The sequence below is a fragment of the Acromyrmex echinatior genome, chromosome 17 (assembly GCF_024713525.1).
Source record: "Acromyrmex echinatior isolate Ae372 chromosome 17, ASM2471352v2, whole genome shotgun sequence".
In the NCBI taxonomy this organism is placed as follows: domain Eukaryota; kingdom Metazoa; phylum Arthropoda; class Insecta; order Hymenoptera; family Formicidae; genus Acromyrmex; species Acromyrmex echinatior.
Window position 1 is genome coordinate 8,470,595 of NC_141868.1, and position 19,585 is coordinate 8,490,179.

A 19,585-nucleotide genomic window follows, 5' to 3' on the forward strand; every position below is an offset into this window, starting at 1 on the left:
TTTAATTATTTTTTAAAAACACGTCTACTTTTTATTGAAATAATTTTTGATCCAGGTTCTAAATCACTGCCAAAGATTTTGTATTTTTTTCTAATTTTTTCTTTTTTAAAAAATACGTGTTATACATCGTTAATTTGCCTAGAAATTGTTTTATTGTTCACTTAATTTTTCTTTTTTTATTTTATTAGCACATTTTATTTAACAATTTATATTCTCGTTTCGTATTTTACTTGTAATCTGATTTTTAATTACGCGAGAGAGTAAATAGACGTTTTCGTCGAAGAAAAAATCGATTCTCGATTAGTATAAGATTCGCGAAAAAAATATTCGGTGGTTTTCGGATGTTCGTATATATTCCTCTTGACTGCCAATTTTCAATTATTTTTCAAGGACGATTTTTTAGATTTGAATTTATTTAAGGACACGTGTAGCTTAACAATAGGCGAAAATGACATTGGTAAACGAACAAGTTTAAACTGTTGTCCGCAGTCGACAGCAGTCGGCTGATTTGTAATTGTTAACATAAGACAATAAACAAAATATCGCAATACGTGCGTAAATTTGCCTTTCGCTTAACCATTTTTAACCAATGCAACCACGTGCAATTGTTTAAACTTGTTTATTCTTTGATTTGAAACGAAATTGGGCTCCAAATTTCGTTAGAACTTTCTGTTTCGCGTTTCTTTCACGAGAAAATATTTTCTCTTCGAAATGTCAAAATCTGAAGATATTCAAAGAATTGAAAATACGTTTTAAGAAACGAGACGGATTTATATATAGGTTTCAACGTTAAATAAGTTCCTCCTTGAACGACAAACGTTTCGTTATCAGTCCGCGAATGCGAAGTCTTCTAGATTTTACATGTCAAAGGATGTAAGCCGTCTCGTGTTTTCGTCGATGTGAAGTCAGGAAATGAACCAAGGAATCCGTGGATAAAGGAACGCGGGGATCTATAGAACATTATACAGGTAATACCGTGTATAGATCACGCTTGTCAGTTTGTGTACTTTGTAAGCTCTCCATATTAATTTCGGATGAAATGTGTTTTTATTATTCTTCTCTCGCGTTTTCTGCTTCGTTTCTCTTTCATGTTTCCCATTTCTCTTCTTCTGAGCCTGATCATCGTCATTTACCCCTTTTCACTAGCCACGGTGAATAGAGACTGACCTATTGAATAAGTTATACACCGCAAACTGTACCACGTTCCATTTCTCCACATACAGATTGCAATTTCAGGGAGGCCGGGTTCTTGTAAATGAGTTCAAACTTGAATCTGAGAATGCAACTCTTTCTTTAATTAAGACTATATATCACAATATTTTTGTTTTTTAAATGCAAAGGAAAAAATGTGTAATATTATTAAACATTTCTTTTTCTAGTTACTATTGATATTATAAATATAGATTATGTATGATTTTAAGGAGAAAATCCTGTTGTTGATAAATTATAGTGATTCTGGTGATATGAAATACTTGCAAATTGGTCTAAATATTATTTTTCTTTATTTTTAATGTTCTAATTTGATTTAATCTAACAATTTATGTAATTAGATTTAATCTTTCATTTTATACTTATTCCATTTAAATATATACAATATATATTAATTTGTAATATTTCTTAATCAAATAAATTATTCTTTCTTATGTTTAACGGTTAAGTTAAGAAGAATTAAAGAATTTGTGTGGTATTAGATTTGAATAATTTTTCTTGAAGGCATTTTATATAGTTTTTTAATTTAAACTTATTCCATTTAAATATATTAATCTTTCTAGTTTTTAATTTAATTTAAATTTCTCAGAAAGATAAATTCTAATTTTTTAACACTTTTATGCTCGACTGTATAAATAAGTTTTTCCAATTTTAAAGTTAATTTAAACTCCAGATTAATATTCCCAGCTTTCATTGGAGACTAAAAAGATTTAATGGTTTTTTTGCGGTCTATTTTTACTTGAAATCGACTAGGAATAATCCTTTCTTACCTTGTATCCCGAGGCGCCGCGCCGTCTCGCATTACAAGGCTTGCAGTTTTATGAGACGAGGGAGGAAATATCTCTGTCCCACGGGGATGCGTTATTGCGTCGGCGGTAGTCAATGAAAGCCAAAGAAGTTTATTCGTGCTCGATAAGACATGAAACATAATCGAGTGGCCCAATGAGAGAGTGAGCTAACCCGCAGAAAGTCGTTTTTGTGAGAAAATAGATTTTTATTAGAAAGTTGATATACTGAAAATTATAGAAGAAGAGTACAAAGATATTAATTCTTCAAGTCATTTTTCTCGGAAATAAAGCGAAGGGAAGAAATTTTATTTCACAACTTTATTTATGTTTCTGTAAAGGATCCTCATTTTAGTTAGTTTTCGAACTACTTTAGTTTAACACACACACACTTACATATATAAGAGCATTATCCCATTATTACGTAATTTATAGAACAAATTAAAGTTGACACAAGCTACTAGAAAGACAATTTAAATTGGTTTTTTTTATAATGTTTTTTTTTATTTTATGTTTATTTTTTATATATCACATTCTCATATTGGACCATTCAAGATTGTCAAGAAGAAAAGAATCTACCATTCTCGTTTGCGCGATGTAAAAAATGTGCATTATTTTCTTCTCTGCGTGTATATGTCGTTTTTGCTTTTCCTGTCTTGCCGTAGTGAGTATTCCGGGCTCTTCCGGACTGAGAAAGAGATAGGTATATAGAATTGTATTTCTATTCAACTAAGATATATCTGAACAAATTTCCAGTCGCTTTGCTTTTACCTTCGTGAACTTTTTCAAAAAATGTGGCATATTTTAATTTTTAATATTAAAAGAAATTTTACAAAATATTTATCATGAACTTCAGCTCCTAAATCTTATTAGAAGTATCAACATTTTTTACCTATTGCTAAGAAAATAAAGAAAATAATGAAATAAAGTATTTCATAAATATAAAGGATATAACTATTGAAAAGTAAAAAAATTTTTGTGTGAAATCTTATTCTTTATATAAGAGAAATATAATATCAATTTGAAAAATAGAAGCGGGATTAATAATGATTGTTCGATATTTTCATTTTAAATGAAAAAATTAAAAGGTGAACAATATAATGTTTTTTTATTTAAAAAAATGAGAAATTTTATTTTGCTCAATTGAGAAAATAAAATAAATCGTAAAAACGTGGTTATAAATTTAACAAGTATAAAAAGAAGAGCATAAGGAATCACAGCACAAGTTATAGTTTGTGATATTTAATTATTATTACATCAAAACATTAAAATATTAAACTTAAGAAATAATTAATATTTTTAAGAATATTATTAATTTACTGAAGATGGCCAGATTGTGGCCGAAATGTTTAATATTTTAATGTTTTGATGTAATAATAATTAAATATCACAAACTATAACTTGTGCTGTGATTCCTTATGCTCTTCTTTTTATACTTGAGAAAATAAAGTTTCATTTTATTATATATAAAAAAAAAAAGATCTAACTTTATAGAAGAATTTATGTAGGTATCTTTAACAATTTTTTTATCGATATATCTGTAAAAGTTTATTTTGAATTATTGTATCAATTTTTAATGGAAGGTAGCCAATTCAAGAACGATGACATTATCAATTTAAGTGTGGTGACCGAGATGTCGGTAGACATTTGTTAGTAAATTGTTTCGGCTTTATCTCTCATCTGTTTGATCAATACTTGATTTGTTTTGGAATAATCAATAAAAAAGTGAGAGGTTCTTATTGAAATATAATATAATTAAATTTAGGGGGGGTTTTTTCTTGAAGTGACTTATCGATAGGGAAGATATTTATTTATTTTTCTTTCGAGAAATTATTACTTGATCGTAAAATACGACATCGAAAGATTCCAATTGCTTTTAAGACTAGAAATTGTCTGGAATCACAAAAATAAAAACGTAAGAAATAAGAAATAATATTTGAAATACGTTTAATATATATTTATGTGTAATAATTCAGTGATTATATAAACCGGGAAAGAGAGATTTAAATTCTAACAAGTGTAAATTTAATTTACAATTTTAGTCAACGAATAGACTTTTATCCATAATATTTTGCATCACATAACAAAGAAGGACGTATGAGACAGGAAGAATCAATAGCTTTTATCTACCTAGATCGGCGAACTGAAAACGCGACTTTATTTCATGTTGCAACTCTTTGATGTCCATTCTGCCTTCTCTCCAGGGTCGGATCTCCTATATAAGTCATGATATATAACGGCAAAAGTAGCTAACTTTTGAATATTTCTTTAAGTATGCTTCGCATCTTCCTTTATTTTCTAGAAAAAGAAGAATTCAGGTCAATCGCAGCAGTTTCTCTATATTTTTTGAAATTTTTCAGGACCATGTAATTATTTATCTTGTCAAACTCCAGACTTCATCAGCTTCGTCCCTGACTCTGTTTCTCATTTCTTCGGAGGATCCTCGCTTAATCCTTGCTGTCCGTCCTTTACAATTAATCTCCGCACAATACATGGGTTAGTGATTCTCATCATTCAAATTTCAGGTCACATGTTTTCATTCTTCTTTTTTTCCACGTTTAATCTCCAACCCTTTGAACCCTGTCCCATTTTCTATTGCACGCCAATTCGTCGCTGCATGTTTCGTTGACCCTTAAATTTACTTCCCTTTGATCTCGAACGTGACCGTTGACTGTGATTATCTATTTTTAATCAATAAGTTCGATTTTTATTCTGCATTTATTCAATTTTGTAAAAAAAAGCATCAGAAATAATGAGAAAATCTTGAAAAATTGAAAAATAAATTAATTTTTTACTTATTATAGTAAATTGATGTATTTTAAAATCTTACAAAGTTATTTTTTAATAAGTTATTTTAACTAATAATTAATTAAGTTGATTTATAGATACTATATTTAATTGATCAAGTATTGTAAAAGTAATTTTTTTTTTAAAAATGATTTTTATGCATTTTAGAAAATGCATTTTTATGTAATGCGACGATTTAACAGGGAGATCAAGAGCCTGCTTAGGGATTAAATTTAAATTTATAGCACGTTTTATGTTCACAAAAGGTGCTCGAGTGATTCACAATCGCTTTGAGTCCCACTATTAATATCGGTGAAACGAATTTGCTCCGTGCATTTTGTAATCACTGGATTATCATAATCTCTCTTTTGCTCTTTTTCTCTCTCTCTCTCTCTCTCTCTCTCTCTCTCTCTCCTCCTCCCTCCCCCTCTCTTTCTCTCTCGACAATTGTAATCATCGTCACTGAATAACGGTCGATTAACTATCGGATTTAACATATTCTCTGATATTTTTCTTTGAGAGAAATACATGAAATATTTATTGCACAATAACAGAAGTAAATGTGTCACACTGGGTCGATTACGAAATGTTGTATTGACGTGTTATTTTTATGCATGACGACTATATGCGTGACGACTGTCGTATTTCTTTATCTATAATGATTATACTTATTCTTAACTTGATAGCATCTATCATTCTTTTAGGATCATTAATCAGTAAATTATTTTCAAGAGGCAAGGTCATGTATTTTATAGGCAATACGTTACTTTGTGCATCTGTTTTAATGGCATATCAATTATAAATTATTATTAAATTAGTAGTACGAGTGTTGAATTGATTAATTATTAAGTAACTCTTTTACAGGTATATTATGCATTCGATTTAATAATTAGAATTGTCAAATTAACAATATCCTCACTATAATTATTAATTGCGAAAGCGTTATCTATTGAAATGTGTCTCCCAAGCGCTCCCTTTAACCATCACACTAGTGCAATATAAATTGCGACTAAATGGATAATTAAATGGATAATACTAGTTATTAATTACTGGTATTGCTCTTACTTCGTGTATTATTTCAAGAGTGGCGGTTAGTGGCAGTAAGCAATGCGCATCGGCAAGCGAATGCACACGATGTGGACAAAGCGAGTAATTGAACGTGCAATCGTGGCCAATTAACGCGCGATTCCGGGAATTCGCGATGTAATCGTTAACGCGGTTATGGCAATGCCCGATGCCTGCAATTGATCGCTATTTATCTGTACGAATGCGTGCACTATTATTGATCGCAGGACAAGTTGTTGCCCGCATTGGCCCCGACCTTATACATCTAGCCAACGTTTTAATCCTTTCAAGCGTGATGTATCCTATGCGATATATTTGCTACATTAGCGTTTGCTACATGATATATCGAATACAATACACATCGGATGTAATTACTTGACTTAATTATTACTAATACAGTTTTGTGAAGGCGTTAAAATGAAAAAACATATTTATTACTGATTCAAAGAATTAAATTTTTTATCTTGCATAAATTTACCAACAGATTTACGCATACATTATAGTATAATAGTATAATATAATACGACTGAGAAGGACTTGATTTTTCCCCGTTGGAATTTAAATTAGTAGAATTTAATATGAAGTTGAGTCGTGACGAGATATACGAAAATTGTAATATTATTACATAACAGAATTTAAACTAAAAATTGAGATAGTAATAAATTGAATTTTATTATTTTGCCGAGCAAACTTCAGTAATGATATCTTGAATTTGAGGCAAGAAAATTTAATTTCAAGACGATTGATGCTTTTTATTACTTCGAGAAATTATCGATTGCATTGAGTCTAATTCGACGAACACCTCGGTCGTCTAATAAAGCTTGGAAAGCCTGGAAAATATTTTTCTTCAGCTCTCCGGGGTTCACAAACGATTAAATTCCAACGTCCAAACAAATGGACCAAGACTCCAATCATCAAGTAAGATTTTATTATACAGTGTTCCATTAAGACATTATTCCGTCTTGATAATGGACAAATAAAAATTAAATAATTAATATAAAAGGTATAATTATATTATATATACATGTAACTCTTGAAATATGAAAAATTGATAATATTGGATTATAATAAATATAAATGTTAATATTCAAGATGTAAAATTAATAAAGAAGAATTAGTAAAGAAGTATGAGTAATAAAATGAAAATTTAGATCATCTTATGAAATTATGAGTTTTTCCTTGGAAGCATCGCCTCGTGTCAGGATTATAGAAGGACGTTGGATCGAGTGGGCAGGATTCGCTGGGAATTAGGGTAATAAGCGGCGAGAACCAAGGAAAGTGCGCTACCTGTGATCCATTAATCTTGATTTTAATCAGTGTGCTAATCGTGACCGTATGTAAATTAATTTCGGGAAAACTAGGGATTTCTGAGGATAAGAGGAAGATCTAGGAATCTACATGAGCAAATTCTTGAACGAGTTCCCTAAATGTTTTTGATTTAAAAAACAAAGAGAATTATATACAAAGAGAAATATCTATTAGGTGTTGGAATTAATTCGTAGCGTTTTACAAGTGATGGGAAGTACTTTCATTAATGTATTTTTTAATGCTCATGTGAAATAAATAACATTCTTTCATTAAAAAACGCTACGAATTAATTCCAACACCTAATAAAAAAAATATTTATAAAAAGAGAAAAATTAAAAAATTCAAACAGAAGACAAAGAAAGAGCTTAGAGGAAGGAAATTGAAAGGAAGAGAGAAGAGGATGATTATTTCTTTTAACTCAGGCAATTATTTTTAGGTATTAGAATCTTCGAGAGTGGAGATTATAATCCAGAGAAATAAAAAGAACAAAATATAGATCGTTGCGTTCGTGTGTGTGTGTGAATTAATATCTTCTCGTGACATTTAAATCCCACGGAGTGGATTAGCGGCTTCGCGGAGGATGCAACCCTGATAATTCTCGCTTAGAGTCACGGAAGACCCGATTTTAATATTTCGCAACTGGAATTAATTCGTGTGTGCTTCTTCTCTTCGCTATGAATTAATTCGCGGGGAATAATCGGGTAATTAACGGCACACTAGTTTCATGTTTAATCGCGAATTGATAATCACTCTCGTTTCATTAAAATTACATTGTTTAAAGTTCTTGTATATTAAATAATTTATTTATACTCTTAGCACATTTTTATTTCTTTACATTTATGAGCTATATTCATTTATCAAAATTGTTTAGCAAAATTTACATTTTTATTTCTATCATATTGAGAACAAATATATAATTAAAATTTATAATTAAAAGTAATATAATTATTGTGTGGTACATATAATTGATAATTATATAATTGTTAATTCCCACAGTAACATAATGTTTAAAATAATTGTAGATAAAATCTACAAAATTTTCGAACTTGTCATTATCATAATCAAATTAATAATTAATAATGATAAAATTAATTAATGTTTGTTCAAAAGAATTAATGTCAACGTTGTTTGAATAACCGCGTTTTTTTGCTTTCCAGTGTGGGGAAGTCTATTCATGTACTTGCAAATGCAGCAGTAATGTTCTTTTTATGAAATGCACATGAGTGTTTCATGATGCAAGACAGCAGATAAAAATTATACGAGAAAATTGTGCAACGTCTTGTGAAAAGTTAATGGCTTTTGGCATGCCAACGCTAACATCTGTGATTATAGTTAAAGAACATTTTCGAAAATTATGCCAACAGAAAAAAGAAATTATCGAGAAAATGTACTGAGAGTAACAAGTATGCCAGCATTTTCCGTCAATTATTGTTTATTAAAATAAGTCATTTTCCGTTTCAAATAAGTTATTAATTAATTATCGTTAATAGTTCACTCAATATATCAATTAATTATCTTTAGTGTTGTAATTTCTAACAGTTATTCCAATTATACAGTAAATCGCCTTTTGAAATATCTGCATCGATGATATTTAAAAAAAATAATTACAGATTTATTTACTCAGGAGCTTAGGAATTCTCCTCAAAGGAGAATTTTCATTTTTAATTAGTTTATTTTTCCATAAAAGGCGCGTTCTTGTCCGAGGATTTAACGTCCGCAAAAGTTAGGACCTTACTGTGTTCTGAGAATGACGGTTGAGAAATCTGTAAAGTAGGATTTAGTAACTTTCCCCAGGACTCCGGACGTTGTTACATTTATTTCTCCGCCGCTACACTTGGTCTTCCATAAATAATGCGCTTTAATACGTCGTATTTTAACGCGGATCCGCTCGTTAATTAAAACGAGTTTATCGTGCGAGCGTTGGAAAAACATTTTCTATCCGTCTCTTCTCATCCGTGTCCCTCTTTCCCCCTTTTCCCTCCCCCCAAGTCCCTACCATTTCATTTTCCTACGATAGATTAACGAGTCCGGATGCAGTTATGTCACTGTCCGCAACGTTAAATGTAATAAATTATTACAGTTTCTCTTAGCAGCTACAACTGGCGCCGTTCCGCCTTCTATTATTTAGGATGCAATTTTCGATTCTGAAGGGAAAGATCTTTGATTTATGCGCCAAGGCTTTTAACATTTAATTCGATATTAGCTCAATTTTTTGGACTCTGGCAAAAAGGCTTTAATTTAGACCCTCCAAGACCTTTAATAGCCACAAGTTAAAAGGCCGACAAATTTAATTTGTCCGCTTAACTCCAGGTTTTTTAAATGGAAAGACCGTAATTTAAGGAATGATGCTTTTGATAGTCATCCAGAGCTTAAAGGATCGACTAATTTAATATTATACAATATATTGGAATGCCGAGGTTAGAGATTAATTGACGTATACGGAGCCTTATGTATCTAGTTGCATGTACATGTCGTGAGTACTACATGTAGCACATATCCGCGGTCTACGAAATGTATTTCGTAGATCAGGTGCATCGAGATGCACCGAGATGCACCGAGATGCACCGAGATGCGTGCAACCGCAAAACGCAGGACATATCACGCTTGTATCTCCTTCTATCTATCTCCTATCTCTATCTCCGTGTCTATCTCTATATCTTTATATACACAGGAAATTTGGAAATTTCGTGTTTAATTTAACACATTTCACATGTCCGAAACACGACCTATTCAAACTTTTATGTTAATTTTACACGATGAATATATGTCAGAAAAGAATACAAATTTATGTAAAAAAAATTATATAAAAGCATCTAACATTTTAATTTGCAAGCAAATTGTGGATATTTTTTTCAGTAAAATTAACATTTACGATATGTTAAAAATTAATTATTTTATTCGTTTATTAGATTTTATGTTTTAAAATGTATTATTTTTATGTTATTTGTACGTTTTCTCATGAATTGTCATTTTAATATTAGGGAATGTTGAATTTTGATTTAACATAAAATTTGATATAAATGAGTGAAGAGAATCATATTTGATCAAGACGGAGCTTCGTGTCTAATAATTTAATTTTTATGTGAATTTTTACAATTTAATTTCCAGTTCAAGCAAACTATGCGTCGATTATTTGTCGGGCTTGAAAAATAGTTCTAGACTCGAACTGAAGTACGTAATTTCACAAATTAAATTGACAAGCAATTCAATATTATTAACGCTAATGAGCATATTTAAAAGACTGTAAAGAATTAATTTATATGAAAAATACAAATAATAAAATGTTCAAATTAACAACATAATTAACTAACGGAATATGTTAAAAGTTCGAAATACGAAATTTAAAAATTTACGAACTTGAATCGACTGATTTTACCACAAATACAAAATGTTTTACCGTATATCGATCTCTTTCTCTTTAAATACGATAATTTGCATAAGAATTTCGAAATTTTAACCTTGTAAAAATCGATCCTGGCTACCTTCTGAGAATTCGGCCTAGCTCTTATCTCGAGGTACTTGACTTGTCGAGAACTTAATTAATGTCAGGCGAACTCGGTCAGTTCGGACTCGCCCACTTCTCCTCATTTTCTTTGCGTCTGATTGCGAGTTGCGACCGCCTACTACATGATTTGTCTTCCCACTGTTTGCGAAACACTCAACGCGTTTCTGCTATTCGTCGAAATAGACGAGAGAGTCTGAATTTCTTCCTGATGATTGTTTCCCCTTTTCAGTAATTATTTTCTCATTTAATTTCTAATTTTTTACATCATTTCCCTAAAATAGTCTTTAGAGTAACAAAGAGTATAAATAATTGATGAGCCAGTGGTGAAAAAGAGTAGCTCAATTATCAATTTTTAAGAGTGAGATGTCACTCTTTAGAATTAGATTCCACTCTAAAGATTTAGAGAAAGTTCTTTAAGCTTTTACGTTTGATAATATATTATATTTACACGTTCACATCGTAACATATATTAATTAGTATAATTTTGACTGAATCGCTATTATTTTTATTATTGATTTTTATCGAAAATAAGTGGGAGTTTCGAGCGCCGTTTAAGGGTTAATGGAGAATTCAGCCCCACAGGGCTTACGACGATTAGTCTTTCCCTTCGACGGGAGACGCCGACTAATTGTGCAGATTGCCAATTACACCAATTCCGTGGAAGACCTCGTATTACCGTTTCAAGTTGGTACTTGCTAGAGAAATTGCGATGAGACGAAAGCTGGACGAAGTAATGTATGAATAATATTGAAAGAGACTAGTTATACAGCTATATCTCGCACGTTAAGTAGGATACAAGTAGATCTACATAATTCTCATTCTTTTCTTTGATCTTAAATTCTTTCACAAGAGGTTGTTTCTCATTGTTTAATTTTCATTCTATTCTAATTTTATATTTTAATATTTAACGCGTGTGTTGTCGAATAACATAGAATATTGTGTTCTATTTTTATTTCACGTTATTGTCTCTTACATTAAAAAGTAGGAATTTAAAATTAATAATCTTCCAATTTGAATAAAATTAGCTGTTTTTTATTCGTGACCCTACACTTTTATTTTGTTTTATATTTTATATTTTTTTTACTTCAAGTTGAGTTTTTTCGACATTAGCGATCTAATTAAGTTTTTAAAGTTTCATCTTTAGGACGAATACATCTTGTGGATCCAGTCGTCTTATCAAAGAGCGTAACTTGCGCTGCGCGTTAATGAGTGAGTATAATTAATGCCATTCCGGTTGTAACATTAAATAGAGGAGGTTTCCTCGAGTTTGCGAACCTGAGCGAACCCAGATGTCGTGACTTCGCGAGTCAATTAATCTCGATCAATTTTGGTAAAGCTCGCTCGCATTAAATGCACGATATTTAATGTTACGTTAACAAATTTCATATCTTAATTTCATGAATTTTGATATAAACAATAATTAAGAGTTGTAACTCTACAGAGATAGATTAAAAAAATTCATTCTATCGTTATCTCTTATGTTAAAAAGTATTTTTGTAGAAATTTGAAATTGATAACACTGATTTACAGCAATGTTTCGTGCAGAACACACGAAGGCTGTTTCTAGGATACTTAATTTTCAACACTGAGCTCGAATCTGCCACTGAAATACTATTTTCATCAAGTCCGATTTTTGAGATATAAGAAAAGATATTTTTTCCAATTATATAGTAAAGTTTTGGAAATTAGAAAACCAGTCCGAAGTGTTGAGTATTTAATTTTTGTTTTTTATACGTCTTTGAAGTAATTTCACGTATTAAAATTCAGAAGTAGTTGGCTTAGCATGTTTTCATCCCTTGAATAATATTTGTCAATTATCATCAAATCCTGACGGAATATTCGTCTTACTCAACACTCGTCGTGTTCAAATGATTTGAAAAGAAATGCTATATTTCAAAAATTCGACCTGGAATTTTTCCGACCGGCAGTTTCAACTTCAGTGCCCCAAAATATGTCAACAAAAGTTACTCTCTTTTCTTGCACTAAGAATTCCAAATTCATAAACCAGTGTAATTTGAAATAGATTTCTTAATGAAAAACTTGTGAGACTTATTGGATAATATTATCAATTTGATGTAATCGAGCGTGAAAATTGTAAGGCATTATAGGCTATAGATTGATTCTTCTTCAGGAATAATCGACGGTAAAATGTAGCCGTCTCGTTGCGCACGTTTAAATGGTTTTCGCGGGGTCGACATCGGACAAGCCGCGAACAACGATGGAAAACTAAATAATTAGTGTGACGACGGTGAACGGTTTCGATTGTACGATTAATGCGGCGGCGACCTACAATTGATTTTCTGATTGGGCGGCCCGATAGAGGAGTCCGATGAGGAGATTCGCTGGGGGGCTTGTTGTCGCCGTGTGTGTTTCCATCATCCATCTGTACTCGCTGATACTCCAACCACCGGCTCGATACAACGGCGAAGCCGTGTCACGCTTGCGCAAATTCGACGATCGTGTCTTCATTTTTATAAACGACAGCTCGCTCTCTCTCTCTCTCTCTCTCCCGTCCCCTTTCTCTTTCTCTCTCCCTATCTCTCGGGTTTGTCCTTTTGCAATCTCTCGTAAACGCGACTGGGGATTTGCACTGTCGTCGTGCGATTAATTGCGAAGCTGTTCTTACTGTATCCGGGAATCTGTAGTTACGAACTTACGATACAATTGCGTGTAGAATTTGCAGTTATATATATGTATTTGCAATTATACAATATATACATATATTGCATAATCAAATTCAGACTCGGCGATTGCAGAATTATGGTACAATTCCGTGACAAGGCTGGCAATTGTGCTGCTACGCGATGCATTTGAGATCTATTATTATAGGTGTATAAATAAGTTCCCGCGGTTAACTTTAGGTAATAAAGCTAACAATGATGCATTTAAATTTCCATGCCCAATTATTTTTCTATTAGTAAGGTTGACCAACCTACATTTTCAAAGTTATGTAATAGTTTACATGTAATAGTTTAGATAATTGGATACATTTTCAGTTTAATTGAAAATGAACGTTGAAAAGGTACTTATTCGCCATTGCATGCTTTACTATATATTTCATCGCCATAAAACCGAAGCAGACAGAATAATTTGTGAGATTTATGGAGACAATATTGTTTCGGAAATAACGCGCCAAGATTGGTTTAAAAAAAATTAAAAAAATGGTCATTTCGATGTGAACGATAAATCGCGCTGCAAAATATTCTTTCACCGCAGGATATGCTACCTAAAAGATGACAGAAAGTGATAGATTCGAAAGGCAGATAATTTGATTAAAATGTTTCTACCGTTTTCTTATATTAATAGATGTATGTACATATATGTTTATTTTCGATCGAAAAAAACCGCGAGTACTTATTTATATGTTTAATCTAATTGTCGAGCTGCGATACAATGATTCTAATGAAATAGCATTTAGGATTGTATTTCAGGTAGTGGTCTGGAATTTTAAGTTGACGGCATCTCTTAAGAATCCTTATTAAAAAACGAGATGTCACGGTAAGCAGGCACTGATGCATTCTGAAAATTAAATGGGGATAATAAGAAGAAGCTTGTCGTGTCTCTTTAATTATTGCGCGGCGATTTACATGCCAGAAACAACGGAAAGGATCAAGAATCTTTCTTTAGTGACATTCTTCTCTTTCGTATACATCGACAATACTATAATGGTATTAATGAGTCTCTATCGATTTATTTCTCCGGTTGAACTCGGGTTTTTTCTTCGATGACTTTTGACACACTTTTCTCATGAGCACCTTTTTCATTAATAACATCTTACATACTAGCAAGTTTCTTTACAATTATACATGCGCACACACCCACACATCCACACACACACACACACACACACACACACACACACACACACACACACACACACATTTACACGTTCTACGCTGTTAATAGTAATTATAATTAAACGCACGTCGTTCCGTTTTTATTTACAAATTTCTCGTTACTCCGTGCGGAATTTAATTAGGGAGATTCAATTGCGAATTTAATTAGTCGGTGGTAGTTTATCGGGTGATTCTGCGGTTACAGGAAGCGTGTTTGGAAATAGCTACTATGTTATAGTTTCCTTATTAGACCACTAGTCAAATTGTTCACTCGCGTTTCGAGTCCTCGCGCGATCAAACTATTGAAAAGTTTGCTCTAAACAGTCTAAACACACGCAAAAAACGTTCGAGAAATAGTACAGATAGTACAGATATATTCATAAAATTACTTAAAAGAATTCAAGCATCAAACATAAATTTTGTTAGGCTAGCAATCGAACACGGAAAATAAGTTCAGTGTTACATTGGGAAGTAGTTAAAATGAAGATAAGAAAGTATAAAGCAAAAAATAAATTTAAATTAGAGATGAAATAATTTCGTGATTATTTGAGTTATCAAAAATAATCCTAGCAAAGGATCTGAGTTTTGTCTCAATAAAATATTTTTTAGGAGATAATTACTTTTAAATATAAAATTATTAAAATAGGCATCATTGTATGTTACATATTATCGTATATTGATATGTAATTGATATGAAGTGTTAGTACATGTAGAAGCTGTATGTATTTATAGGAAGATTTAAAAAAATATTTTTCGTTTGTTAAAATAATTCTTGGATACGAAACGTTAACAGGAGTCGCTAATAGGAAGATTTGATAGAGAACTTTTAATCTTTTTCCCTCAACAATCGGCAATGTTATCCATACACACGTACATACATACAAAGTATACGAGCTACTCAGGCCGTCGTTATGTTTCTCGAAACAAGCCAATCGCGCGAGTAGAATAGCACCATTTGATGAGTTGAACTTTTGCTCCGAATGTCTCTCTGACTTTCACCTCCCTCATCGATAATTCGCGCATCGGTCTTCCATTCCCATCGTTTACACCCTGCTGATGGCGATCCCCGGTCTCCCGGGGCCCAGAGCCTACCTGGGCGGTCGCCATTCTTGATTTCGATACCTGCAGAGCAGCACCTTCTTGAACGCCTGGCGGAAGACCTTGTTGAAGATGGTATAGAAGATGGGATTGACCATGGAGCTGGCATAGCCGAGCCAGGTGACCAGGTCGAAGATCTTGCGGTCGATACGACGCTCGCAGTCGGGACATATGGCTGGTACCAGGTTCAGCACGAAGAACGGTGCCCAGAGGATTACGAACGTGAAAAACACCACGCCGAGGACCTTCGTCGCCTTCTGCTCCAGCCGGATGATCCTACCATGGCGGGAACTGTTGCGCGAGATCACGCTGCTGTTGCGCGAGTGATGGCTACGCACCTGACCACCACCCGCGTATCGAGAGAACAGGTTCGGCGACGACGGATTGCTCTGGTTCAAGGTCGTATTTCCCGTGCCCATCGCTCCGTTGTGCGCTCTCATCGTCGCCGCGCGTCGCAACGGCGTTCCTCTCGTATTAGCGGACAGCAGAGTCCTGGTGCTGCCTGCAAAGGATTTGAAAGATTCGATTCACGAAAATGGATGAGATGGCGGGTAAAAGGATTGCCGCCGTCGCTGCAAATTGGAAATCGTTCCGGAAATCTTGGGAAAGTTGGGGATTCTAAATGCTGAAAGTTTTCGAATCGACATGTCGAGAAGAAGTATTTTTAAACGTGCGAAAATTCGCGAGATTTAAACGTTTGGTAATGGAAAAATTTGAGGATTAGAATTTAATTCTGGTATCTGCATATATAAAAGTTTTAATTTTGTTTTAGATGAAAAGCACTTTCTGTGGACAATGTGCAAATTTTTTATATTAGATAATTTAAAATTTGTTAATCCTGATAAACCAATAATCTAAGAATTTCACTCTTCCAACACGCAATACGAAAACTAACAAATTTAATAATTAATAATTTTAGGAGAAATATTTTTTAATCTCCGTTAAAAATCTTTAGCAACACATTTATCAAATTTTTAAAATTCATTGATTAGATGAAACAAATAATCTAAGAATTTTATTCTTTTAAGATATGAAAGTTAAAAAATTTGATAATTAAGATGTGAAATAGCAAAAATATTTTTTAATTTCCGTCGAAAATCTGTAAGATTCGAATACGTCAATTTTTACAGTCTTGAATCTTCCAAAATCAGTCGTATGAAAATCCTGCGCGATCCTGGAAAGACAATGATCGGGAGCTTTTCGTGACCATGAATCACGTTCTTCTTGAACGAATCTCTCCATTTTTCTCGAGTTGTAAAAAAAAAAGAGTGATCGAAGCGAGCAACGGGGGGAATCGGGTAACTCCGTTTCACCCTTTTCTCTTCGAGACTCGATCTAACCGCTTTCACGAACTTGCTCATCCTCTCTCTCTTTCTTTCTCTCTCTCTCTCTCTCTCTCTCTCTCTCTCTCTCTCTCTCCTTCTTTTTGCTTCTACAATTTTTAGCGGAACGTTAGTGGCACGCGATAGCCAGGGGAATTTCCCGCAGGCAATTATCGAAGAACTAATCGAAATTGTTGTTTACGTCATCAGCACGTATTATCGTCACGTACTCAGGCTGGAACCTCGCCTTCCACTTCGCCATGTGACCACGGAATTTGCGGGGGTCAGCTGCTCGTAACCTTTAGCACCTTCCGTAAATCTAGCGCTGTTGTGTCTACCCAATAAACCCATTTCCGGACCCTTGTTGCCAATGGTTTTCGTGGTATCACCCGAAAGGAGTATAGGAATATTTGTTTCCAGGTGTTTGTTACTAATAGGCTTCATAGTGTCGCTGGAGACGATGACAATCTCGCCTGATGGTGGTGGTTTCTTCGAAGATTCCCCGAAATAGGGACACGTGCAGGGTGGCGGTAACGTTATCGGTCCTTCCTGTGCTTTATCGTGAAACTTCTTGCGCATTGAATCGTCCTCGGCTTTGCGACACGACGACTGCTCGTGGAAGCTAAAGGACCTTTTTCTAGGAGTTTTTGGCGAGCCTAGAATCTGCATCGATCTCTCCAAATGAGCCTCGTTGTAGGTCGACGCTCGTCTCCGATGCTTCCATGGACTCGCGAATTCTTCCGTCGATATGCTCGTTCTCGAGCAGGACATGCTACTCTCCGTGCTCTCTGCACTTCTAAAAAGAAATAAAAATTGAGCTATTAATAAAGGAAAAGATGATATTATGGTCTCCATCTTATATATATATATATATATATTAACTTTGTTTTAATAATTCATTTAAATTTAAAACTTATAAAAATAACAAATAGCAAAAGCTTTTTTTGAGTGAATCAAATAAGAAACGAAATAATCAGATAAGAGGAAAAATCCTATTTTCGGTTCTTGATGTTTAAGTCTTGATGTTTAATATTCATACGTAGATTTATATAATAAATTAACAAATTATGAAGCATCAAAATCTGGTTGGTTTTGGACCAACCAAAAATAGGATTCCTTTTCTTATTTGACTTATTCTCGGTCTTATTTTCACCTATAATAGCAAGAAATTATAAGTGAATATAATGACAGTTATGGGTTACAGAATAATTAGAAAGATGATTTCAATTATGAGTTGTCTATAAATAGTCAGCCAGTTTGAATGCACGTATCATGTGCATGAAAAATATGCTTTGTTACAGTTACACTAACAAAAGATTACTAAATTTTAATGAATTTATCTGAATACTACTAACTAAATGCAAACATATATCTATTTGTACGTCCGATACAAGAACTATTATTTTAATTATTATTATTTTTTATTAAGTAAATATTTATTTACTGTAAGTTTCGTTAGTATTATTTAAACAAATATATATTAAAATTTAGTAAACTTTTTTCAGTGTAGAGTTTCTTTGACGAATCTGGAATTTCGAAAATTAAGCTAATTAAATGAAATGTTTGTAATAGGACGTATTAATATTTGCAGTCTGTTTTTATCTGACGTTTAATAAACTTTCTATTATTTACCACAAAATTGACAAATTGAAGGGAGAAATTTTTGGACGACTTTACGCGCGACAAGACTTTTATTATCAATTGTAATCGATTTCAAAATAATCCTCACTACGATAAAAAGGTATGAGCGTTTTATTGAAGGATTAATGCTCGAATCCTGTTATTTTATCACGCTCAATAATCTCTCTCGCCGTTATAAATCAAACCGAAGAGAAAAAGGGAATATCTGAAAAGTTTTAACGCATGACAAAAGCTTTTCTTATCAATAGCAATCGAGTCAAAAATAATCCTATATGCCGTGAACCAAAACTATGCGAACGAAAGATTGATTCGTCGATTCCTTTATCATTCGGCATAGGATAATCCTCTTATTGTTTCACGCGAGATTGTCGTTTTAAAGTCTACCGAAGGGAGAAAATATTTGGATATTTTTGTCACGAATCCAGCTTCAAAGGGAATCTACAAATATCGCCGTCACGAAATGTGCACCATATCTATTGTTTCGATACGAACGCGAGTCCCTTTATCATTTGATACGCGGAATCGGTCGGCCGCATGCAGTTGAAGAGGAAAAACGGCGAAAAAGAAGAAAAAGGAAAAAGAAAAAAAATGCGATTGCATCCCATTTTACAGCGTGGCGCGGTAATTGATCGCGAGATTGGATGAGCTTGCGCGCGAGAGGAAAAAATTGCTTCCGTCCTTGCAAATTAGAGACACGCGAGATATGCACCTGTACCGAGAACTTTTGACGGGGGTGGTTTTACACGCGTTTCCATCGTCGATCGTTATCAGTCCGTTATCGATCACCCATTTCACCCATTTTTTCGGTTATTCAAATACCTATAAATATCAGGAAACTGCTACCGATACTTTGTTTGCCGACGATTGCGGGTAGATATCAAAACGATAAAGTGAAATCTCTCGGAAGAGTTAAAAAGAAGAGATTTAAAAAGAAATGTTCAGGTAATAACGAAATGAGAGGAGATTAATGAGACGGTAATCTGAATTTTGGGGGGAAAAAAAGGATCATGCATAATTAATAATAAGGTG

General features: G+C 33.1%; 2 protein-coding genes across 5 annotated transcripts in view; one reads left to right on the forward strand and one right to left on the reverse strand.

The window, feature by feature from the left end:
- Positions 1-19,585, forward strand: part of Rpn2 (Regulatory particle non-ATPase 2) — a 53,694-nt gene that overhangs the window by 22,621 nt on the left and 11,488 nt on the right. The gene's annotated exons all lie outside the window — the stretch shown is intronic.
- 5-HT2B (5-hydroxytryptamine receptor 2B) overlaps positions 4,528-19,585 on the reverse strand; it is a 68,726-nt gene continuing 53,668 nt past the window's right edge. For all 3 annotated transcript variants that reach the window (XM_087415385.1, XM_087415384.1, XM_087415383.1), the window contains 2 exons: positions 17,146-17,711; positions 4,528-16,095 (listed from right to left, as the gene is read on the reverse strand). In XM_087415385.1, the coding sequence (XP_087271511.1) occupies positions 15,584-16,095; positions 17,146-17,711 (1,078 nt within the window). In that variant the 3' untranslated portion in view covers positions 4,528-15,583. The remainder of the gene's footprint in view (positions 16,096-17,145; positions 17,712-19,585) is intronic.